Consider the following 26,198-nt stretch of genomic DNA (forward strand, 5'->3'; position numbering starts at 1 on the left):
GGGTCAGATTATTTAGTGCAAAATAATCTTCAAAGATTATTTAGTGCAAATGCCTGCCTTGGGCAGGGACATCTTTCACATCACCAGGTTCCTCAAAGCCCCATCCAGCCTGACCTTGAACGCTTCTAGGGATGGGGCATCCACAATTTGCCTGGGCAAACCGTGCCAGTGTCTCACCATCCTCATAGTAAAGAACTTCTTCCTAATACCTAATCTAAATCTGTCTTCCTTTATTTTAAAACTGTTACCGTTCTATCACTACAAGCCCTGGTAAAAAGTCCCTCCCCGTCTCTATCATAAACCTCCTTTAAATATTGAAAGGCTGCAATAACATTTCCTCAGAGCCTTCTCTTCTACAGTCTAAACAACCCACAATCCACAGTATGACTTGCAGTATGGGTGTTACCTTACAGTGGGCTTGAAAAGAATCTGTTTGTGATAGTCTATATGATGTTAGAATAAGGCTAGAAGGAATGAGTAGTTTGGATACATTACCTGGAGCATGCCTCATGGGTTAGAAACTGGGAAACAAAGGCATACCATGCAATCACCTCTCCTACATCACCTGTGCCTGTAGGACGGTCTCTTGCTCCTTTAACATTTTGGCCTGGAGCTTCCATTCTGCAGCTTGGTTCAAGAGCTGTGTTTTGAGCAACGAGAGAAAATTGTTAGCTCCCTAGTTTATCAGTTGGAAATCATCATCCTCCAGCTACCTATGGTTCTCCCACCACTAACTTGATCTAAGAAGTGATCTAAGTTTCAGGTGAATGTAGTTAGAGGAGTTAGGTAAGACAAGATATTTAGTGCTATCCTTAGACGTGGGACAGGTCATTTGGTTTCCAAAATCATATTTGAATAGGAGTTCAACGTCTGCTTGGAATGAAGCATAGAATCATAGAATGGTAGGGGTTGGAAGGGACCTTTAGAGATCATCTAGTCCAACTCCCCTGGAGAAGCAGGTCCACCTAGATCAGGTTGCATAGGAACATGTCCAGGTGGGTCTTTAAGTCCTCCAAGGAAGGAGACTCCACACCCCCTCTGGGCAGCCTGCAGTACAGTGGCCTCTAAAAAGTGCCATTTAACCATATCTTCACCAGACTTCTAGAGAGTGGTTATGATACTTTCTGGGACTTTCATTTCAGCACAGCCCTGGCCACATTCCTGCTTGCCAGTGAATGTCGAGCTCCCCATTGCATGAATGATCAGGACTTAGGTATGGTCGTAGTCAGACATTCCTCAGAAAATCTGCAAACTTTTGGAAGGGAATGCATAGTTGTTATATGTTTACTGGTGTCTATTCTCTTTGGGCTCCATCTGCATTGACAGGACATAAGTGGAGGATCCCAGCTCAAAGTGATAAATGCCTCAATTAGATCAAGGAGGCAGCCTAGGAAGAGCCTGACTACAGTTTCATCCATGCCTGCTCCTGGGAAGGTGTGATTCTCTACTTCAAGATATGTGGTAAAATTACATTCTGACATGTAGGCTGCAGACAGGAGACTTGGTTGAGACTGAATAAATTGCAGGAAAGAGGTGCACAGGTACTTTTCCAGGCTGCAGTGCTGAGTCAGCACTTCAAAAGTATGTATTAATAATCAAGCAATTGGTTTAATCTGAAAGCAGGAAACATTTACTGAAGTGTTAAAGAAATGTGCCTATTGCCTACCAAACATTTATGAAGTGTTTTACCGGTTAGGCCAAATGTATTTTAGACAAAGAATGCTAATGATAGCTTGAGAAATGAGATATAAACAAGTAAATTTACTGCAGGACTTTCTTCTGTTGGATTAAATTGTACTCTTTAAAATAGCACAGTTTGGCTGTGAAAATATATTGAAAATAAAAGTAGTGTGTAAGTCAAGAGATCCTACTCTCATATTGGAAGTGAAAGGTGAGTAGAACCACATTCAGAAAATGTATTTGATCCCTAGTAAAAACTTTTATTCTAACCACAGTGTTGGAAATAACACATATAAACTACTTGAATACCACCTTGCAAAAGAGCTGACAAATGCTGACTAAACAACATTATGAATTCCCTTCCTGTCTCTAGCTATTTGTAGCACAAAGGCTATCTGAATTATTATACACACACACACACACACACACACACATATATATATATATATTAGCTCTACAAAAGTATTTGTTCCATCAATTTGGCTTTTTGATTTGGACCCACTGAATTTTTACTATGTAAAATTTCCAAGACAAGAAAGCTTTTCAGATCAAGTATGCATTGTATGATGAAATACCACATCCTGTTTGTTTTATACTCTCCTCAATATTTATTTTGATAATTTAATTTAATGCTTGGTTGTGTCATAACAACTAAAAAGACATCATATGAATAGGCCTAGGTTAAATGAGCCTCAGCTCATGCATTTGTTTCCTTAGGAGAGGATGTGTTTTACACACACAACAGTAATTTTTTTTAAAAAAGTTTGGATGAAATCTAGGTTTTTGAGCAGGAATTATACGGTGTTTGGTTCAAATGATTTAATGAAAAGTGCTTTGAAAATGTTCAGAGCTACCCAGTCTCTAAGCTAGTCGTTACTTCAAGAACCAGGCTTTCACCTGTATAGCTTAAATCTCAACTAAAGTTACCTTTGTACCCATTGTGCCTGGGATAGTGAAAAGGTCCCACCTCCCACACCATGTCTTCTGACATAGCACAAAAGACAAGAGCACAAGAGAGAGAAGGCAAAGAAAAGTTGTTTCTTTTGCATGTTAATGAAATCCTTCTTCTCTCTTATTGGCTCACATAGCTTCTGCAGCCAGTAAAAATCCAAGAGTTAATAAACTCTTCTGTAATGGAAGCAAGCTACAGAGAGGCTCGCTCAAATTAGCATGCACTCTTATGCAGCCTGAGGTCATCTGCAAACACCAAGCTGGGAGAAAAAAACCAGGGGAACCGATACATTTATTAATAGGATATGAAGTGGTAACAAGGAGGCTGAAGTATGAAGAAATGGATAAATATTGCGCGTGGCATTACCAAAGCAGCACTCCAGTGAAGTGTGGTGATGTTATGCTATATTATTAGAGATGTGATAGCTGCTGGAGGCCTAGACAGTCACATCATGCTCAGGACTAAAAGAACCAGTTCCCAAGAACACACATGCCAATTTAATGACATGGATCTAGGGACTAGCTTAGTGAAAATTAAGCTCCTCTTTTTGCTGCCAGACTCTGCAAATTCCAGTTACACAGAAATCTGATCAATGTCTTCCAGTCATACACTTGAAAGCCATGAAGGCTTTAAACTGCAATTAATTGCACATCAAAGTTTGTATTTCAAGTGCTAAAAATGTATGGTATGGAAAGGTAATCCAAGCAGCGCTAACAGTGATAGTAAAACTGCATCTTTAGATCAAGGTGAGCTTTTGAGAAAGCCACACTGTATGAACCATTGCAGCTTATACTGGCATTCCTTGTTGCAAGTGTAGAGTGAATTGTGCAAGCAATGAGATGGCCTTCCTATTGAAATGTGATGTACAGAAGTTGCAGGAGGGGACATCTCTTCTTATCTGATTTAAAGAAGTTTTGTATAGAGGCCACAATTCCCACGTGGAAATGCTGCCTAGGAAGATATCAAAGTGAGCTTTCAAGGAGTAATCAATTAGATAAAAAAATACAAAAAAATTAATTTGCAAGATCCTGTAGCAAAAGTCATGCACAGGGATGTAAAAAATGTCATGAAGATAAAACTTCTGAAAGCTGTTCCCTCAAAAGATGGGATGATGAAATGCAGTAAGGCTCTGACTTCACACATTACTGAGCTGGGAGAGAGATACAGCTAAATGAGAGGACTCCATCAAAACCACCTTGATTTCATACATGCATGTATATATGTGACTCCCACAGACACTAGCACAATAGCTGGGTGGGTGGGAATTAAGAGCTCAGCAATAGGACTGAGGTGGGAGACGAGTGTAGGCCAGCTGTCTGGGGGCTGGACTACTTGGGACAAATTGTGACATGCTAGTTTCTGCATTGCTTTTGGCCAGTCACTTCAGTTCTTCAGCTAAACCTACGTTGCTCTGAGGTGATCTTAGCCGTACATCACCAGCCTACCACAAAGGCAGGGGTTTTAAGCATTAGTTGGAACATGGTGCATGTCATTATATGCCCACCGCTTAAAGGCTTGTTTTCCAACCTGTTATTTTATAGGTGCTAGTCATATATACAGCAAAGCCACAAAGAAAGTCTCCCATTCCCAAATGTGGATGGTGATGACTTGCACTGCTTTAAAAGAAATTAAAATACCCAAACTGTGCATATCAGTTCTGGATACAATACAGAAAGAGGGTTTGGCTACAAACAGAATCAGTCACAGGCAACAGGAAGACCTAAAACTCACAATCTATGAGGTCCAGCAAGAAAGGGCATTGACACTAGGCTGAATATGTCAGTTTTCCACAGAGCCAATACTCTGTCACTTACATATTTTGTTTTGTTTTTGTTTTTTTCCCTAGTATCTGAAATCTAGTACTCAATAGTGAAACTCCCAGTGACAGTAGTAAAGTAAGCCAAATTTTGCTCCGTCATTTGTAAGAGATTTATTTCAAATGTTTCCTGGGATTTGAATATGCCAAGAAGCAATTGTTACAAATGAAATTTTGGGGTTTAGCTTTTCATAGGCTTCAGATAAAGCAAATGACTCAACTTGGCTACAAATTGTCATGCAAGTCAAGCAACTGTGCACGCAGAAAAGCTCCAACTCCTCTTCCCCCTCAGTCTTTAACTGGGAGTAAAGCTGAGGAGGAGTGGGTGTCCCAGCCACAAGATCAGTATGGAGAAAAAGAATAAATGATCTTATGGGCAATTTTTGGTAATAGGTGTTTGTTGTGTTTCCCTTGTTCTCTAGCCACAGAGCTCAGAGCTCTGCATTTTCATCCATATTTTATGATACTTTGGCCATGCTTGTACTAATGTATCTCTTTCTAGATACAAGAAGGGGATAAATATCCTCTCTTTAGAGCTCTCTCATGTTGCTCTTGAGTTAGCTGGAGGACTGGTGAGAACAAAATCTTTCTTCCAGCCTGTTGTTTCCCTGAGGAGTCTCAGGAGGCGCCATGGCTAAGAGGGACTAGGTGTTGGTGTTGAACTCTGACCTTTGTAGATGCTAGCATTGCTGTGAAAATTGCAAGCTGCCTGAGAAAATTATTTTGGGTTTGATTGAGTTGCAAAAATGTGTGAGACTAGGGAGGGGTGCTCTCGTCCTGTCCCAGCTGTGCCTGTGAGGCACAGCTGTGCCTGTGAGGCACAGCAACCTTCAACCATCTCACTTTAATCCTATGTTCTTGTGCTCCTCTCTGGTTGTTCAAATGTGCTCTTTCATCATGTAAGGAGATGAAGTATCAAATATCAAACTGTTTGAAAGCTAATGGCATCACCTGACCTAAGGTCAGGATGAATCAATTGTGTAGTAAGAGTGAGTTCACTAGAGCAGCCTGTGCTTTACCCTGTCCCTCTGCAGTTTGCTTCAAAATCTGTAAATGCCAATGAAGGCGGCCTTTCAGAGGCTGTTGCTTTACATTGAGCATTGACAGTAGCAATGAAAACATCTCTGCTACCAGCCTGGAAGGATGAATATATTAGTGAAATAGCATGCAGGGCTTGTCTTGGCTTAAAGTTAGATAAATGGCAGATTAGGAAGATAGGTACATATTCCTTTTCCTTCTGATGTCGCTCCTCAGCTTCCTTCATCATTTCCTGAGACTGCTCCAACTTGGCATCCACCAGTTTCTGTTGAAGTTCTCGGTGCTTAAATATTTTATCAAGGTGCTGTAAGGGAATAAATTCCACTGAATGTGCACGTTTAATTATGTACACAGACGTTCATGCTCATACATGTATAACTATCAACTGGAACACTTGCAAGACAAAAGTATTGGGAAACAGGAAGACTCCCAACCTACTGCAATTACTACAAAGCTACAGCACTAGTAAGAACAAACACTGGCATAATTTGCACGGGATGGGAAAAATGTTTACATTATCTCTTTTGATTTATTGTAGGGAAAAAAGGAATAAGAAAAAAAGAAACTTTAGCATCTTTGTCATTTCTATGGTCTACATATGAAGGCATCAGTATAATCTAGTAAACTGAAGATCAAATAGTTGCTCATCAATAATAAATATGTTGAGGACACACTTTTTTTTTTTTTTCCAGCTGTTAAGTGTCCAGTGGATCTAAGCCACTGTATGGATGATTGTGTAAAGACACCTTGCAACTGCAAGTACTTGGTCGCATGTGCACAGCTTATGCCATCCTCTGTTTAAGTACAAGCCCCGTACATCCCCTTTGCTCTGACCTCACACACACAATGTGAGCTTGGAGGACCTGAGTGAAAGTACACAAGTGGGGATGTGAAGGAGATCAGACTAAAGGAATCAGAGACCTTCCCTGGTCTGTAAAACACCTGGCTCCGTGGTAACTTTCAGAAGGTAAATGTTGTTGATAGACCTCTTCACTCTTGCTTCATTTAGATAAAATTCACAGGAGCAAATATTCTGAGAGCATCTGTCTGCTTTACATTTCTTCTTGTAGAAACCACAAGACATTTCCTCATTCAGTGTAAGACTTCATACACGATGTAATAGATTTGGAAATGTATATATTGTATTGGGCATTCCAGATTGTAAGGACAGATTACTTATGTTTTATTCAGTATGATAATGTTGTCTGATTGCACTGAGTCTCACAGAAAATGTATTTAGAAACCATAAAAAGACCTATTGTGATGTTTGTTACTGTTTGTCATAAAATAAAAAAACCCACATGATAGTTTTGGGATAGTACTGGAGGGGGGAGCATTGTGTCAAAATACAACTTTACTGTTTGCAGAGAGAATAATATCCCATCTGTCTATTATCTGTTAGATCTTATGATGAGCATGGTGCCTGAAAGGAAGAATCTATTCCACTGCAAAGGGCCACCTTTATCTTTCTTAATTTTCTGCTTATGGGGAAGGGTCAAAGTGTTTGCATCAGAGCCCCTCTCAGCAATCTGTGTCTGGAGGGAACAATAGTATATTTGATGTCACCAGCAGAGTAGGCTGTCCAAAAAGATGAGAGCTGGGAAGTGCTCAGTGAACACTTGGGGCGAAGCAGGAAAAGGGTGCTGGGAGAGGTTCCTGGGGATTTGGGGGAGCTGTGAGGGGCCAATTGCAGCTTAGCAATTGGCTGGCTCACATTGCTGCTTGAATGCCTCACCCCATCTCCCTGCAAGGTCAATGCTGCCATGGATGCTACAGGCAGGGTGCCAGCCCACACAACTCTTTGCTATCAGAGTTTTCCCCAGTTTGGTGGGCTTGATGCATGTCACTCAGACAGCAAAGCATGTTGGGGACCACCCTCATGACCTCTATGAGACACCCCAACAATAGCCAGTGGGGAGGACAGGCTGCAATGTTTTCTGCTTTCTCTATATACAGCCAGAGTGTTGCTCTTACCTCTTCCCTCAGCTCGTACTGGTCGATGATGCTTTTCAGCTTCTCTGCCAGCTCCGTATTCTCCTGGCAGAGCTTCATGTTCCTCTCACTTTGCTGCTCAATCTGAGCCTGGATTTCACTCAGCGTGCCCTGGAAATGGTTAGTTATTTCTTTCCTCTTCTCATCTTCCTCCCGTGCCCTCTGAATTGTTTCCTCCTGTGGTTAAATGGGAGAGAAAGCAGTCATGTAAATAAGATGCATCAGAAGCAGTTCCAGAAAGATACAGTTTCAGAGTGGCATAAGGCTTTCCTTTGAAGGATTATATGTGTTTGCATTCCACTTTGGAGAATTTCTTGCTTTCATCTGTTCCAGCATTAGGCATGATTCTAAATTTACAAAGAAAATTATGCAATAGCCTTGAAAAAATTAGGGACCTAAGAATTTCCATTTATAAGGATGAATGTAGAGCAGAGTTTCAGATCAAAGCAAACCTGGAAAAGAGGACACACATGTATGTCTTGATTCATGATACCCAGCACAGCTTTTGCTTTGGAAGAAGATATTCAGTGGAAGTAGTCAAAAGCTCCTTTATCTAAATTATTTTTGATTTAATAAAAAAACATCCTTTAAAATACCTCATTTTAACTAGAAATCCTCATATCAAATGAGGATTTGGTTTATATTTTTTACATGAGGAAACAATTTACATTTTTTAAGATAAAGCCATCACTTTCTGTAGAATCTCTCCCAATTCCTCAATCTTCCTTCCCTAACTTTTTAACTGACACACTTATTTCCTTGCAAGGCAGTCTGCCCTTCTGGGAAAGATAATACTGATGTTCACTGGCTAGGACAGTGTCTACTATAGTTAAAAATCATGCCAGGACCATATTAAGAATCCACTCCACAGCATGCAAGTGGCATACTCTAATAAGGTTTCAACTACCAGAGCCATTTACATAAAAATCTCTGATAACACTGCATATGGATCTTTTCTATAAATATACTTGAATAAAGCCTTAGCTGACTCTAATGAGGTATAATTTATATATAATAAATGTGGCACAAAAAGTGTTGATTCAGGCCCTACTCTTCAGACAAATGCCAAATAACCTGATTTCCACTTAGCATCCACAACACAAGCCTGATCTTGGACAACAGCTGTTCAAGGTAAGAGATGTTTGTCCTTTTGCTGACCAGGAAGTGACGGAGATGATGATGCTTTGGATGATGGGAGGAAAGAATCTGAGCCATTCATGCTAATAATACTTTAGTGAATGGAAATCACCATGAAGGCCTACTGTGCTCTGCATTTTACACAAGAACAGCCATGGGCCCTCACAAACAGAGTAAAACAAAGTGTAAGCCCAGAAAGTCTCTCTTAGGAGGAAGGAAAAAAAAATTTCAGATGGAGCTGGACAAATGGTTCAGGGTGAAGGTCCTGGTTCAGTACCTGGGTTAGAAATCAGAGACATGAAAAATTTGCAGCAAGATGAAAGAGAAGGTCTCTGTTTTTATTTTTTTTTAATTGATGAGAGCAATTTTGAGTGATCCTGAAACTTCTGCCTGACCAGAAATTGATCTGTGTTCTGCTTGCAGTTGCTTCTTGTTTAACTCTTTTTAGTATAATACTGAAACAGAAAAGCCGTTCCAAAGTAGAGTTAAAAATACAACTCAGAAGGTGTTTTAAATCAACTGCTTTAGCATTCCCAACATTTAATTTGCTTTTGAAAGAGGATGTTCACAAACAATATTGTCCTTTGGTAAATGTAACTTGAATTCCTAGGTAGGTTCAGTCAAGTCAGAACTCCATTTTACCTCTAATGCACTGATTAAAAAACTGCTCATGCCTCGTAGCTCTCCATTGCATAGGTGCAGCTCTGAGCAGGGAGAAGAGTAACCGAGTGTTTTCACTTCAAGGAGTCAGAGTGAGAAATTGAACTTGCCTATCAGAAGTCCTATTTCTATGGCTTCAAAACATCATTGCTCAAAAATATTTTATTGTTTCAGTGGACCATATGGTGTCATAACATGTCACTGCTGTGATTTAAAGCTCTCTGGAGTAATAAATCTAGCTGACTATAAAACAAAAAATTGTTGGATTGTATATGTGTCACACTGAACAATTCTGTTACAAGGTGAATCGAGACATCCTGAGAGTAGCAATCATGTGAATGTACAAAAAACAATCAAAGCCATCCTTGTGCATGTATTACTCAGAGGATCTTATTTCCTGCTCATCCTCTCTTCTGAAGTGGAATAATTATACAGAGCACAGAGACAATACAAAGATTCATGGTTAAAGACACTGAGCCAGGAAGCATTTAGTTGCAGGGCACGATATTTCTCTTGACCTCTTTTGCTTCTGCTTCAGAGAAAAAGATACTTGAGGAGGATATTTCCATGGGGGAGACTGGGATGTGTCCCAAGAACTCCTTGGAGTCTGTCATAAAATGTCAGTGATTTGTTAAATCCTTGAGACCTCAGTTATAGATTAAGGATGTGCGTAGGTGAGAGGAATTGACTGAGCAAAAAGACTATGGCACTGTGCAGAGACCTGCAGGCATTGCCTTTTCCCTGCACCAAAGAACAAAGCTGTTAATGCCTCAGCGCTCTCCTATGCCACAGAGCCAGCTGTGATGCTGCTGGTGTCCAGGTGATGGTAGGCTGGTATGCAGTCCCTCAGTTTCAGTCTCCAAGCCTTCTATGTGCTAATAATAATACAATGAGAATAGTGATGGGTTTTTGGAGTGTCTACTGTAAACCTGAGCCATTACTAGCTGCAAAATCCTACATCTGAGGCTACTTCTGCACTGGAGCCAAGGAAGGTCTGGATGCCCACAGTGCCACCAGTAGATCCCTGCACCCCTACCAGCTCTGCTGCAGGACTGTGGGGCCAGGTCCCCTTCATCCACCTCACCTGGGCAGGTACAGTCTGAAAAACCCCAAATCATTGTCATAACCCAGGTTTTGTTATCACACAGCTACATCTCCAACTCTTTGCTTATACCTGTCCCTGTAACCTGAGAAAAGGATATTACTCCAGGTCTTGAAGTGGGAAAGACTAAGGAAACTGTTGAAAAAAGTGCTTTAAGTTTCAGGCTTGAAAACTGATTTCTGCTTTGTGTTACTGCTGCTGCAGCTGAAGTAGCTGTGTGGAGTCCAGACCTCCTGGCTTGTTTGGTTGTAGGGAGCAGAGCAGAATGTTTGCGGCGGTAACTTCTCAGCACTGTTGTGATGAATTCATAACATGCAAACACACTTTGCCTTGTCAACTGCTTCGCTCTGTGCTTATTCTTATAGTAGTTTTAAATTAAGTTTCAGTTTTAGTGAGTAAAATAAAGCATTGTCAATTCTTTTAAGATTTCCAGTTGTGGATGACTAAAGCCCAGCTATAAACTATTGTTCCCTTTCCTCTGCCCTTTCTTAATCTTTATACTCCATATCTACCCTATCAAATTTATATTCTTATGTCCTACTGCAATACTGTTACCACTCTCACGTTTTACTGATAAAACTGTAAAAATGCATTGAATAAAACCTTGTAAAATTAAGAAAAGAGTATTTTTTGAGTTTGGGATTTATTGCTGGAATGTAAGATAATTTTCAAATAGAAAGGCAGAATTATCTCTGGTCCTCTCTGAGGCAACTCAAGAAGACTTTTGGTCTGCTGAAGTCGCATCAGCCAAGACAACACAAGCTCAGACTCCTCGTTTCAATGAACCTTTCTCTTCAATCCCATCACCATGGTCTGAGCCAGTTTGGAGTTGAGCCTGTAATTAGAACTATTGACTTGTGTGACATTTGTGTATGAAAGTAATTGCGTAATTCCTGGTAGCGGGAAGGACACGGGACCCGAGATGTTTTTGTCAGTACAGGATGCTAAGTAGCCATCAAACTCTCAGATAATTGACAGAATATGAATACCATGCAGAGAAATGAGTTACTACTGGTCTTAGCAGAGCTACTCTCTGTTGCAGTGGGAATGCATTCTGCTATTTCATGAACATTGTGCTTTCTGTGGAGGGAGAATTAAACATCTGTTTTCTGCTGTAAAGTGTAACTGCAAGGAAATAATCTAAATAGCTGGACTGTAAGTCAGTCAAATTTTGAGGCCAGTATCCAATACTAACCAGAAATTTTTCTTCTCTGATCTGCCCTGCGGATTTTCAGTGCAGCTCTGCATTGCATATTCATCACCACTTGGCTTCACCGATCTCCATTTAATGGGAATTCCACACACCAGATGAGTGAAGATGACATTTACATGACGTGATATGCATATAATGCACCACATGGCAAGTCAGAGGAGGTTCGTGATCTGGACAAGCCACGTTTCTCTTTTGCTATTGAAATGGCACAATCTCCTACAGTTTTGTTGCTTTCCACACTTTGGAAAACAACCAGAGGTGCTAATCCCAAGTGCTGAAAAAAGTATGAATCAGCTTCTCTGAACTGCCAAAACCAAACAAAAAATTACTTAAGCAGGAGATTTTAAAAATAACATTTGATGGATTCTCCTGCTTTGAGTCCTCTCAGCACAGTCATAAGTGAAAGAAAATGGGACTTATTTAAATTCACAGAAGATTAAATTCTGGAGATTCACATATCTTCAGGAGCTAAAGCTTAAAGGTAAATATTCCAAGAGTAATGTTAAAATTATTAGAGACACAAAACTAGATGGAGATATTGAATGCCTTTATCTGTTAATTTAGTCCCCAATCATTCTGCAAGTGTATTTTGTCTTACAGTCTTATTTAAGTTTGTTTTTTTACCTTGAAAGCATAGGAACTAGAGGAAAGCTAGTGTTATGGATTTCTTAAAAGGTCTCAGAAAGAAGTGGATAAAACTTGAACACTTTCGACTACAAGATCACCGTAAGTACCTTGTCTGATTCAACTGCCATTGATACAGGATAAAAAGTAAAGCAATCCAATAAGTAGAAATATCTTATAAAGATATTTTCTTAATTGTTAAGATGAAATGTATTTATGTGCAAAGAGAAAGGTAAAAAGGAAAAATCATGCTCTGTAGTGATGAGTAAGAATAATAGTCAATGAATAAGCCTATGGTAGCTGGGAAGTCATGTGAGGAATTCAACAAAACTTGTTCCAATTGTTTTTCAAATATAATTTATTTTTCTCCATACCCTGTTTCCCACTGATTTGTTCCACTTATGTGATTTGTTTGTTTTAGAACTCTTAGTCTATTCAAAGCACTGTGCACTTAAATCACTTTAAAATTGACTTGTGTTTCTCTTGAAAGATTTTGCCCAGAGATGGTCTGGTAGATCAGTGGTTCAATACTGAGGTGTACCATCTGTTGACAAGTGACGGGCACAAATTTAATTTGCACTACCAGTTTTGTGCTATTATAACTGAACACACAGAGATTTGCTTCTAGTTTTCCTAACTATCTGTTAAACTACTTTTGTCTTTCTACTTATGCACAGTTTGAGTGTACATATGGCTATTCTCTCTGCCAGCTATTTTCTTACCAAATTACAGTGAAATTCAGAGCTAGACACTGAAGGCCCACTCCCGAGTTGGTGGGAATGAATGAAAATCTATTACAGTTAACAGAGGTTATATCAGGTGAAATTCATGCTGCTGACAATGCATATGTGTAATTCTATACATAACTATATCCCCATAAAGAAGGATTTTGAATAGATAAATGCAGAGGCTTTTTGTATAATGGTAACACCACTATCACCAACATGTGCTTGGAAAAAAGGAAGATCACAATAGAAACATACTTCCTGAACATAAAAGTTTTCAAAAAGCATAACTATATTCTAAATTTCACATTGTAATTGTATGATACAACAAGAAACAGGCAGACATAGCATATGGATCCTAGCCTTTTGAAACTCCTGACAATTTCCTTTTTGAACTGATTCTCGTCACCCAAACGACTTCCACAAGCGATGTTGGCATTCTTCCTGTCTTGAGGTTTGATGTTTTGAGGCAAATGTCTTGATTGATTAGCCATCATAGATCACTTGAACATGCCCGAGTGCTCAAATTACATGAAAATACCTGCCAGCCTTCTGAGACTCCCCTGGAGCAAAGCTGGTGTTCCTTTCATTCTGTCCACAAACATATAATCACCTCTGCATTCTCAGGGATGCGGTGTGTTAGCACCACTGGTTTCCTCTGTGCTGAGCTCCCATATAACACAAGGAGAGCTTACAGCTAATGTGAGCAAACTCAGTGTCCAAAAGTGCTTGGATATTTCCAGGTGAGGAATAAGGGATTCTTGGTGTAAAGGAGCCTCAAGACTACAGAGTATATCTAATTATATATTGCATGTGCAGATACAAACATCTCTTTGATTTCGTGCTAGAGCAAGATGGGAAGGCATCAGCATACTCTTCCTCTCACTCCCTTGCCCACTAGGTACCTTAATAAGGCCACCACTCACCTTGAGGTTTTTATTGTGCCTCTGGAGCTCCCGGCACAGGCTTTCAAGCTTGCTGCGGGCAAGGATGGCTCGGCTGTGCTCACTCTGCAGCTGGTCTTTCTCCTTTGTAATCTGGGCCTGCCTCTTCTGCAGGTACTTGAGCTTTTTCTGCTCAGAACGATGCTCTTCGAGCTGGGTAGAGAACAGGGATTAAAGTGAAACAATGAGTGACAGGGAAGAAAAGAATATGAACTCTTTTGTACTTCAAACTTGGTTAACCTCTTAGGAAATCTTTTGTATTTATCAGCGTTAATAGGAAAGGAGTGAGCAACCTGAAGGGAGTCCCAAGCCTGCTCACTGACACAGTCCTGATTGTGCCTTAGTGTGGGTGGGCGAACATAGTTTTTAAAACTCTTGTCAGACCATTTCAGCCTTTCCTTCTCTGGCTCAAATTTCTTTGAAGGACAACTGTGAGGTTTTTATTTTTGTTTCAACGCTAGGAAATAGAGCAGCTGGTAGTGCTTTACGTGGTGAGATTTCTTCAGATCATGAGATAACACAGTAGTTGCTCCTTCTGTTTTGCAGCTTCCTGAAAAAGAGGCAGCTTCCTAGATATGCAGGAACTTACTGAAAAAAAGCAACAGCAAAAGAGATGATGAGGACCAGGGATGTTGTCTGTGTGGAGGCTTTGCTGCTGATGTAAGAGAGTGCTCCTCAGGGAAGAGTTACCAAAAAGTACATGTGGGCACCTCCTCTTGCCAGGCTTCTTATGCTTGCAGGGGCAAATGGGAGAATCCATCATTTGTGTTTCTGGAGGTCCTGTCATCAACAGAGGTGGGTTACAGACAATCAAACCTCTTTTGGGCTCTTTAGCTCCATGTAATTACTGAATAAAACATGTACAGTCCCTGACGTTCACCTGGGAACCTGCTGTTGGTTTGTGGCTTCTGCCTTCCCTAGAGGGCTGGTGGGGAGGATGGTGTGTTTGGAGGAATGATGAAGGGCAGCAACAGAATTTCTAATAGCAGTTCCAGCACACACTGATCTTTTCTTCTGACTCTTGCCTATTAATGGCTTTTAAAAGAAAAATTTCCTCCTGCATTGCAAATTAACACTGTAATGGTTGTTAAAGAAGCATTTCACCTCAGAAGCTTTTGATGATTTCATCTCCTGTTTCAAAACACAGCACCTCTCCTCACTGTATTACAGACATTAATATGTTGCAAAACATTTCTGAAATCCAGATGTTTTCTGACTGGAAAACAGTAGCACATGAGCTATAATGGGCAATCTGTAATAACAACAGTTGCATTATGTAATGATATGGTACCACTATAACCTTGGTATGACTGGGAAAGTCTGTGAGTGCAGGGGAATGGGGTACAGCTCAAACAAGACAGTCAACAGGCATCATATTTTACACTTTCTCTGCCTGAGGGTCTGTTTTCTGCAGATGTTCTGTAATTTATGCTTACAGTACAGAGCTCTGTGCATTATCAATCAGATCACAGCTAGGCATACCACAAAACAATGCAATCACCATCTTGGAGTATATTTACAGTTTATGCTCAACTTTCAGCATGTATATTGAGTGTTTTTTTTACCCTAGTAGATCAGAATAGGGGCTTTTGTGTCTAATCAAGCTGCACTAGTTGAAATAATTTTTCTAGTATTATAAGGAAAAAATAGCCTCTCAGTAATTAAGGCTGAGATTTGTTTTCTTTTATAAGCTTGATTTTGGCCTCTCCTCTTTTAAAAACACAGAATAGATTCTTTCTGACTCCCATTTTGCATGTGCAGCCTGTGCTGTGCGGATAATTACTTATCCAAATTTTAGACAATTCACTCAATCCATGTTTGAAATAGGGGTCTTAGAATAAAACAGATCTTAATCATAACATGAGGAATCTTCCAAGAATCTTCTTTGGTCTTTTTTGGGGTTTTTTGTTTTTGTTTTTCCCCATTAGAAGGACATGCTCTAGCTACCTGTATTTGTAAGTTCTCAGAAATGTCTAAGACATGGTGGTACTTTTGCACTGAAGAAAGGAATCCCTTGATAAACAGGACTAACAAAACAGCCACCAGTAATGAATTTTTAAGAATAATTAATGAAATATTTGCTAAATTTAAATACAAATAGAAGGAATTCTGATTTTGGAAGGCTGACCTAGAGAGATAAGCCCTTAGTTTAGGAAAAAAGTTTTATCTTGATTCCGCTGCAACACTCATATTTATTTATTAGCGTATAAATTCTAGCCCCCAGCACTTGTGAGACCCTCAGGACCTCTGAAAATAAACCCATTACCACATGCAATTGTGCAACAGATGTTTGTAGGCAAAAGCTGAAATAAAGCACTGTCTGCTTTACTAACCCCAACCATTCTGCCTGCACCAGTGTTACTATATAAAATACTCTGTGTTGGTGAGTAACATGACACAGCTTGTGCTCAAATGGCTACTCTGTCTTGCTTCCCCATCCCTGCAGGCATGTCTTCCTTGCCCAGAGTACCAAGAAGGCCAGTGACATCCTGGCTTGTATCAGAAATAGTGTGACCAGCAGCACCAAGAAAGTGATTGTCCCCCTGCATTTGGTGCTGGTGAAGCTGCATCTTAAGTTTTGGCCAGTTTTGTGCCCCTGACTACAAGAGGTGCTGGAGTATGTCCAGAGAAGGGCACCAAAGCTGATGAAGGCTGTAGAGAATAAGTTTTATGAGGAGTGGCTGAGGGAGCTGGGGATGTTTAGCTGAAGAAGAGGAGGCTAAGGGGAGACGTGATCACTACTACCTGATTATAGTAAGGCAAGAGTCAGTCCGTTCTCCCAAGTAATGAGTGACAAGAGGAAATGAGCTCAAGTTACACCAGGGGAGGTTTAGATTGGAGATCAGGAAGAATTTCTTCACTGAGAGGGTTGTTAAGCATTGGAATAGGCTGCCCAGATAGGTGGTGGAGTCACCGTCTCTGGAGATATTTAAAAGACAGATAGACGAGGTGCTGAGGGACATGGTTCAGTGATGGGCTTGCAGTATTAAGACAGTGGTTGGACTTGATGGTCTTAAAGATCTTTTCCAACTGAAATTATTCTATGATTTTACAATTCTATAATTTTACACTAGCCCATTCCTTTCCCTGGTGTATTTGTCACTATAGACTGTGCCAGGGCATGTGCTAGGAGTTAAATAGTGTATAGCTGGGTGGCTGTAAGTGCTGCTGATGTGCAGGGTTCCTGAGTACAGCCAGCTTCCTAAGCCACAGCCAGCAGTAGCACTATCTAGTGCAGCTGAAGTCATTGCTGGCACTCAACTTGGCCTGGAAAATGGCTGCATCATCCTCTGGGCTCTGTTGCAACAAATACTTGTGTCACCACATGCTTCAGTGGACCAAGGAGCTGATCTGGCTGGGAAAAAACTCAGCAAAAGTAAAAAGTGATCTGAAGTGTGTGATGGAGATGGACAAGAGGGAACAGAGGTAACTACTACAGCTGACTGCTGACAAGTTACTAATCACACTACAGCCCTCAGCCATGCTGAGAGAGCAGAGTAAGACTTTATCTAATGAGCTTTTAGTTGTATTTATGAAATGATTTATTTTTGTAGTGGCATTGCACAGAATGTAAAAAAGTAATTCTCTGGGTTTATGTTTTATCTCTTTCCTTCTGCACAGGTTACTGGTAAATACAGTCCTTGTTTTATACACTGCTCCGATGGTGCTTGAATGCAGTGGAGAATACAGAGGAAGAAGAAGATGATTTTTTCAGTTAATCCATGGCCATGAAGTCCCTTTAAGTACAAGCTAAACCACAAACATTAGAGTCCAATTTATGAAATCAGAGAATTTTACATTATAAAAATGAAAAGCTGAACTTCACATTATGATGACACATGGACACATCTGTGCATAAAACCAATTATAAAGTCGGCTTTCTGCTTGACACATTTTTCAGTACTCCACAAGCTGCAAAATGCTGCAGCCTTTTAATTTGTAAGATTTCCCCAGCTTATGATCATAAAGTCTTGTAGCTATTACGAAGAAAATATTTGATCTGAAAAAAGCCCTATCTTTAGTGTGAAAAAAACAGTGAGGTAGGTGGCATTGTTAGAGGGGTGGCATTATAAGCGGCAGAGGCTTTGGCTCTTCATTTCATTGTGTTATGATTTCTCTCACTATTAGCTTCAGTTCTCTATTTCCTTATTTTCTGCTTCCTAACATTTTATACAAAGTCCTGTATTATTTTCATTTTGATTAAATCACTGATCTATAATTTAAAGCAATACCTGCATACAGAGGGATGCAAAAGTCCTTGCAGAAGGTGAAGGCAGGAGACTAAACACCTGTCTTCAGTGTAGGTCACTTTGGTAGATTGGCCTTTAAGTACAAATATTCTGCCTCATGAATTTTTTAACTTAAAGTCCAGCTTGTTTTCCTCATTCTTTACTTTTCTCTCCTGCTCATCCATAATTGATTATTTGACCCTGACGTTTATTTTGGGATTCACTTAACAGGACAGACACTGCTACATGAGGCTTTACCATGTTGCATGGCATAAGTTTTTTTATGCCTTGCTGGATAGACAGTTTGCACAGAAAAGAACCAGTGCCATACTAACCAGCTCAGCATACTTCTTAAATAGTAGGTCCAGCTTCTCCTCTGGAGTATTCAGCTTGTTCAAGCTTTGCATCAGTAGTGTGGCTTCCTTCCCTTGAAAAAAAAAAAGAAACAGAGAATTGATAGTAGAGGTAGTTTGTAGCTGATGTACTGTTATTAAGTTGATATTTTGATGCATGAATCTGTAAAAACTCAGGAAGAAATGAGGCATTTTGGAAGGAAGGGGGTATTTTTTGTGATGATTCTCTGGGGTTTATTTCTTCCCATAAGTACAAACATGCTTGAATTTTCCTCCATTTCAGATCTCAGTAGTGTGGTCTCTTGTAGCAAAAACATTGGCTGTGAAATACTTCTGTGCTGTATAATCTGATTTTCATTTGATGTTTTTGAAATGTGACCGAGTCACATATATGACACATTCGACTGAAGTAGGGTAGAAGGGGCCTGGATCCCGAAGGCCCCAGAAACTGGATTTCTTTGCAGTTGAAAACTGATCAAAGCTGGTGTGCTCAGCTCCTGTGCTGTTCAGCTCATACAAGACATAAATAAGGAAGATAAGTTAGGCACAGAGACTGATGTGGATGGAAACAATGAGAGAGCAGTGGTTACTGCCAGCCTGGTCTGTGCTATGCAGCAGTGGTGTGAATCAGTTCCCTGACTTTGTGAAGAGAATATCGATAGCAGAGATAGCCTAATAACTACCTGAACATGCATAGCTAAATTACTGCATAACCGTCTATGTATTGCTTCTCTTCTGATACCTCTTGGTATTCATTTCAGCCCTGAGATTGTGCTGGAGCTTGAATACTGATTGTTCATAAAACACAAAAATGTTCCTGGCATCCCTGGAGATAAGGATAGCTGTGGTGCCAGAGCCTTGGCCATATTTTTCCAAATGCTCCTCTTTCCCAAGGCTGTGAGAAAAAATTTACTTAGTGCTTTAGGCTGAATGTTTTTTTTACTTCAAGGCTAGTGCAGTTCAGGAGTACTGCCTGTGGAGAAAATCCGCTGTTTGACACTAAGTTCTCTCTACCGTACTACTATAAATAAGCTGAAGAGTGCCAAAATAAAATCTCGGAGTGAAAACTGTTGCAAATGCAGCTGGAGAACTGTGCTTTGGTGGTGTTTTCACTGATCCTAGAGAGGTATCAATGACTGCACCAAAGCCAAAGCAATAGAAGCTGAGGAACTTTTTCCTGAACATTCAAGGAATTTGGGGGAAAAATCCATGCTTTGTCCTATGGATAGTCCCTAGTTTGTAAGAGCATCCTGCAGTCATTTTTCTATAGGCTTAACCTGCTGTTGAGTTTGGGTTCTCACGCAGAATGGTTTGAACGTTGGAGCGAGTTAAATGTAGAAAGGGAAGTAAATCACGTTTACTAGATTGGGATGAAACTCCATTGCTCTCTAGTGGCTGTCAGCAGAAAGAACATACTTCACAAAAAGCTGGGACTTCTTCCTAGCTTAGCTAACAGGACCCTGCCATTGCCAAGGTGCTCTCTAACCGTTGTGCTTATTTCATATAGTCTTCTATGAGGCCGGTGGTCTGCTAGGTAAAGAATAACCTGGGCATCACACTGAATTTGTTCTGCAGATTCCCACGCCTCATAGCCATTAATGCCTGGTAAGGACTCATGCCCAAGGAAGCTGGAGAAGAAAAAATTTGCTGAGGTACAAGTGAGAGGTCACGTTTTCCATTGTCTAAGAAGCAGCTTTCTGCAGTGTGTGGTCAGACTCACAGCTTTGACTAACTAATTTGGGTGGCCCAAAAGTACCTCAGAATTGTGTGATAATAGTCCTAAATTTTTTTTCTTTTTAAAAGGGCTAATATCTAATACAGCCTAGATGTATCTGTCAGGTAATTGCTGAAAACAATTACCACTTAGAGAAAAGTTATAATGTAATTTTCAGTGGCAACAAGAGGTTTCTATCATCCACAGCAGAGCATTAACATATGAAAGGGAGGTTTTACTTCTGTTTGCAGATGGGCTCTGTGTGCATGCAGGTACTTGCCTAGTCCTTTCAGTATTTTCTTCTCTAACTTTTGCTCCTTGCTGCCACTTGGCTCCTTTACTCTGGAAGCATCCCCAGGAGACAACTTCTCTTTCTCATTCTCCTCACTTGCATCTTCATACTCCACATCGTCCATGCTGCCTGTCTCTCCCTTCTCAGGCCTGTCAGTTCCCGCAGTGATGTTTTCCTTTTCCATCAGGCTTGCAGCAGACCCGTAGGTTTTAATAATGTCCTCCAGCTGCCGGCTCAGCTCCTCTGAGATGTCACACACGGCTGCTTCAGGCCGAGCATTCGACTGCCCTGTGAGGGTTGGAGCAGCGGGCTGTGAGGTAGGAACAGCTTTATCTGCACTATGCTCCTGAACATCCTGCCCAGGCGAGGTGGGAGATTGGTCATTCTCCATGCTTGGTGCAGTACCTAGCAGCAAACAAATGGAGGGTTAATTTAAAAGCACATGAAATTAGTCTTCTGACTTTCCCCAAAGTTCAGTCAGCACGTGAGTGATTTTGTGTGGAATTCGGGACGGCAGCTCATGGGTCGACTCTGGTTTGATAAATATGTTGCACTTAAATGAACAACCAAGGTGATTTGCCTGCAGGGAGAAAACCAAATTATATACTTTCCAAGAGGAAATGCTTGCCCAAACCCAATACTTTAAAATAAAACCCTTTTATTTCTGTGGCTAACAGCAACACTCAAAATGACACCTGAGTCATTTATACCATTTCCTTCTCTGAACATATTATTTGCCACATGTTTACTTTTCTTGATCTGTTTACTTGCAATATTGACTACCAATATGGGCAGCTTTATTTCAGAGCTGCATCAGTTTAAGTTCCTATCTCTCCCCCGTTGGCATATTGGAAGTCAATGATCGTTTAAAAAGTAATATTTTAGATGAAACCGGTGCACCAAAAATTGTTCTGTGGTCTCAGAAAGCCCAGCACGGTGTTTGCTCTATGAGTTGGCCTGGCTTGGTACTATCACAGTAACAGCAAAGAACAAGATAAACAACTATAGACTGCTTCTATCTTGTACTTGCTGCTGACTGTTTGACAAAGTACAAACACAGAATAAATAACAGTGGAGTAAAACCAACCATATGTAACAGGGGTTGATAGTCCATGGTGTTTTCTGGTGTGAATTTCACATAGTTTGTTCCCAGTTTGCAAAGAGAAATTTTTGTTTTCCCATGTCTTTGAGTGGTTGCACTCAGCCAGGCAAATCCAGAGCTCTCAGTATGTCTGTGTTCCTCTGGAGGTTGCTCCAGCTTACTGAGTACTTGGGGATGAGAGTGTCAGCAAGAGCATCCCAGGCACCTGCTCCCAGCTTCTGCAAGGTGTAGACCAGCATAAACAGCATCTTTGACTGAGTATGGTTGGAATACTCAGTGCAGGGAAGCCTCCTTTCTTCTCAGAGTGCTGGAAGAGCTGCTGTCACCACTGCATTGCCCTCAGGAGGTGTGGGGTGCACAGCTGGGTCTCGCACTGCAACTAGCCCCCACTTCTGGTTGTCTACAGTATTCTGTACTCTTTATAGCCATGAGTCCTTTCTCTCTTTTTTTCAGGATGATTTTTGTTCCTCCCTTAAACAGTATGTTTTACAATAGTGCCAGTGGGGAATGAAGAGAGGAAGATCACTTTATTGTTTCTGTTCCAGCCTCTGAGGTGGTTGTTTTCTCATTTTTCAAAAGACAACTTGCTTTGAAAGCACGGAGCTAACTGGGCAACACTTTCTTCCCTGTTCAGTTGACCGTAACGTACATCTTCTATGGTGTCTAAGGTTCTACAGCTTTCAAATTCATAAACTAACTTGGCCAAAGGCAGTATATGATAAGAGAGATGTAATTTACTGTAATATATGGCTTGGTGTTTGTTATAAAACTCTCCCCAGTTAAAGCTATGGTTGGAAGTGCAGTGACAGCCATCGCTAAGGCATTTTTCAAGATTTGATTGTGTAGCTATTTGACTAGGCTTACAGATAAGATAGTAAAATATGGTTTATTATCTCTCAAGAAAATAATTGAAAGCTTTGAGTGGGGCTCAGGACGTGCTTGAAAACTGTTAGCTATAAATCCATGCCCCTGCATTCCTCCCACAGGTACAACTTGCCAGCAGGACTGTCTCAGGAAGGCAGCTGGACCTGGTCTCACAGACTCTGTCAGATCACACTCTTTCTTTCCTGCGTGTGGCACAGACATTTTATCACTGCAAAGTGATTGTAAAATTATATCCATTTAATTTGATTTCATATCAAGTTTAATTTATGTTCAAAGATTAGATCCTACCCGTGTGTTTAAGTAAATAATTACACATAGTGTGGATGTTATACTACAGTTTATGATCTGGCTTTAACCAGAGTTAATTGACTGCCAATTAATTCAAGGTCAGTAAGATTATTGTAAATGTTAAGCTAGAAGCTTCACAAAATGTGTCTATCTCTGACATGTTCAGACTAGTGTTTACAACTGTATTCATTAGTGTGAGCTAACTGGCATTTGGCAATCAATCAGCTAGAAAACCCAGGATCACCACTCTCGCCTGGGCAGAACAAAATGTCTCACAAAATTTATCCCCAGTTAAAACTATTTTTGTAATACAATCATCACCGAAGAACGGGTTGGCTAAATGCTCCATTTCCAAATATGAATTTATCTTCTGACTATCTCTCCCTCTTTGTAGGAAGGCACAAGTTGACATGGTTCTGACTGCACCTCAACTCTCTCTCTTAGCTGCCTCCCAACTCCCAGCTGCATCACTCAGGGAACAGCACTGCCTGGCTGAAGGTTTCATCCTACATGAATCAGGAAGCATACCTGCAAATACAGTGGGCACTAAATCAACAGCAGTGACCAATTATACATGGTGTTTCTCAGCAGAAAGGGAAAACCATATGTGAATTAAAAAGAGACTGCATATTTAGAATCAAGGACACAAGATGTTTAAAAGCTGGCCTTGAAGGAAATCTTCCCTAACATACATTCCTGGATAGAAAGGAGTTAGTTATAACTAGCTTCTGAAACCATAGCAATTCACATCTGCTGTGGTTCAGGCCACCAGCCTGGAAGGATGAGCAGGCATGAAACACAGAAATATCCAGAGATGAACCTTTAACCCAAGAGTGCCCACCTGCTGGGTCATGCCAGGGGTTGTATTTAAACACACAAAGAAAGATTTTAATGTTTGATTCCATTTTTCTTAAGGCTAAACCAGAGGTCTGATAACTACTTTGATGTACATCAAGAATTCTTCCTTAATCAGTCCATAAAAGACTTTTGGTGCCAATCTCAGCAAGACCCAAAGTGTTTACATTACATACTACTATGGAAACAGTAATACCTAAAAATTAGGTTACTGAACCCAAAGGAGGGATTCCTTGGTTCCTCAAGGCATTTTAGACTTGCTGTTTTAGACTATACACCTCTTGAGTTTTGCAGCTCCTACTGCTTTTGCCTTCAGGCACCTGAATTTCCAGCACAGCCTTATCCTGCTTTATGGCAAAAAGGAGGGCTGAGCAACTGAGTCTGATTATTGCATCTCATTTAGTCTCTTACCCCTGTGCTCTCAAATCCTGGATCTGTTCCAGAGCCCTGAGATCACTGTCTTGCATGGCCCTGGTGTTTTGGATAGAAGCTTGACACTTGTGGTTGCCTACAGATCATCACCATGGTCCTTCTCTCCTCCAGTGGGAAAAGCCCCCAAGAGATGGAGGATGTTACCACCTCACTGTGGGAGAGGCTGTTCTCCATTCTCCTTTTTCCTCTGTTCAAAACTTGAGATGATCCTGGAGAGCAGTGGAGTGTCTTGGAGCACAGGCACCGTGTTGGATGGCCTCTGGCACTGCTAGAGCATCCCGGCACCAACAATGTACAAACCCATTGTCCTCTTCCTAACCTCTCTGGTAGACTATCTCTCATAGTGTCACAGAGTTTTGTTTATCTTTTTTAAACAGAGTGTTTCCCCTTCCTTCTCATGGGAATTGTTTCCTCCTTCCCTTCTTGCAGCTTGAACTCCTGGAGGGTTTACAAATGGGTCTATATTTAGCTCTTGCCTCCCCATGTACCCAGCAGAAGGACACATGGCACCTGCTCTGCAGCCAGGAGTTATTTTAAGCGCTTCTAAAACTGGGAATGGCATTTAGCACTTTAGGCTCAAAATTCACAAATACACACACAAATTCTCTAAAATAAAATGTTCCATATAATTGCACCAGCCAGCATATGCTGATAAAATAAAATCTGAATTTTGCCTGGCACAACACCAGATTGAATTACAGTAATACCACAAAGCAGCAAAAGTTAAACTCTGGATCGGCCCATGCTGCTGTAGCTCCAATTACCTTCCAGAAGAACAGAAGAGCCTTATTATAGCCTAGATGCCATCCTATGTATTACTTCAGAAAGAGGTGATAAAATCAACTTTATCAACTGCATGCTACATTTGAATTTAGCTTTAGAACTTATGCACAATAAACAAAAGTTTGGAGGCTTTGTGGCAGGTTTTCTTATAGGCATGGAACAAACCGAACTCACAGACTTTCTGCAGTGCCCTGCTTCACCTCTCAGGTGGCACATGACTCTCGATCAATTATTTTTATAGCAAATCAGTCATGGTCCCTGGTCTCACTTAAACACAAGCTCTACCAAAGTCAACTCATTTTTTTTTTCATCACTCTTTAGAGAGACTTTTCTTACTTTTACCAACAGCCTCAGATACTTGCTTGTTTTCCTTACACATCACATGGTGCCCAGGCTTTTCTATTCCTAGAAAACATAGGCTGACAGTCCCAAAGGGAAGTACTTAGATTAAAGCCCTTGTGCCATGCCACCAAGGACTGACAGCAAGGAAGCTGCTCATCAGACTTACCGGAGCAAAGAGAAGAGCTGAGAGGAGAAGGAAAGTCAGGCAGAAAGCTCAGACAAGGGCACACCAGCAACAGGACACTGCTACTATAATCCTGTCACCAAGAGAAGAGGGACAGGAAGACCAAGTGAGGGGGGAAGGACAGAATGACACAGCAGGAGCAAACACTGCAGAGACTGAATACATGCTTTGCAGGGGGCTGGCTCTGATAGGCGAGCAGGGAGGCTGCCTGCAGTCTGGCAGTGTAAACCAGCTATGTTGGCTATTCCCTGCTGTGACAGAGATAGCATGAGAGATTAGAGACTTGGGCCCTTAGAAAATTAGAGGAAGGTTTCATACACAGCTGCTACCCTACCCTTCAAAATTACGTCTTGATCCTTCAATGACTTGATGTGTTGTGCTATGTGAAATTTGTCTGTATTGACTGTGGATTGGTCAAACTTGGTCTAATTTTTCTATCTGTACCAGATGTCTGGAATGGCTTTCCATAATGAGAACTCCAAGCTGTGACTGCCCTTTGCCACTTGGGATTTGGGAAGGATTTGTTAAACCAGAGATTGATTCTTAATCCTGCAAAAGACCACAGGACATATTTAGTACAACCTCTTGCTCAAAGCAAACTCATCTGTGATCTCAGACCAGGTCTCTCAGGACTTTATGTTAGTCTTAAAATCATCCAGGATGGAGACTGCATGACCTCCCTGGGAAGCCTGTTCTGTGTGACTGACCTCACCATAAAAAAATCTCTCTAGCCTGAATTTCCCTCTTTTCAGTTTATGCCCATTGCCTCTTGTCCTCCCATCTTCAACCCCTACGAAGCTCTTGTCTCTATTTTCTTGATAATCTCCTCATAGGTACTGTGGAGCTACAGTTAGGG

The 26,198-nt window shown here is 40.9% G+C and overlaps 1 protein-coding gene across 1 annotated transcript in view; it reads right to left on the minus strand.

The window, feature by feature from the left end:
* TXLNB (taxilin beta) overlaps nucleotides 1–20,862 on the minus strand; it is a 28,403-nt gene extending 7,541 nt beyond the window's left edge. Inside the window, exons 1-6 of the mRNA XM_061990326.1 lie at nucleotides 20,460–20,862; nucleotides 18,448–18,539; nucleotides 13,866–14,036; nucleotides 7,461–7,655; nucleotides 5,671–5,790; nucleotides 566–640 (exon numbers count right to left, since the gene is read on the minus strand). Of these exons, the coding sequence (XP_061846310.1) occupies nucleotides 566–640; nucleotides 5,671–5,790; nucleotides 7,461–7,655; nucleotides 13,866–14,036; nucleotides 18,448–18,539; nucleotides 20,460–20,862 (1,056 nt within the window). The remainder of the gene's footprint in view (nucleotides 1–565; nucleotides 641–5,670; nucleotides 5,791–7,460; nucleotides 7,656–13,865; nucleotides 14,037–18,447; nucleotides 18,540–20,459) is intronic.
* Nucleotides 20,863–26,198: the final 5,336 nt, after the last annotated feature.

This window comes from Colius striatus, chromosome 2 (genome assembly GCF_028858725.1).
Source record: "Colius striatus isolate bColStr4 chromosome 2, bColStr4.1.hap1, whole genome shotgun sequence".
NCBI lineage: Eukaryota > Metazoa > Chordata > Aves > Coliiformes > Coliidae > Colius > Colius striatus.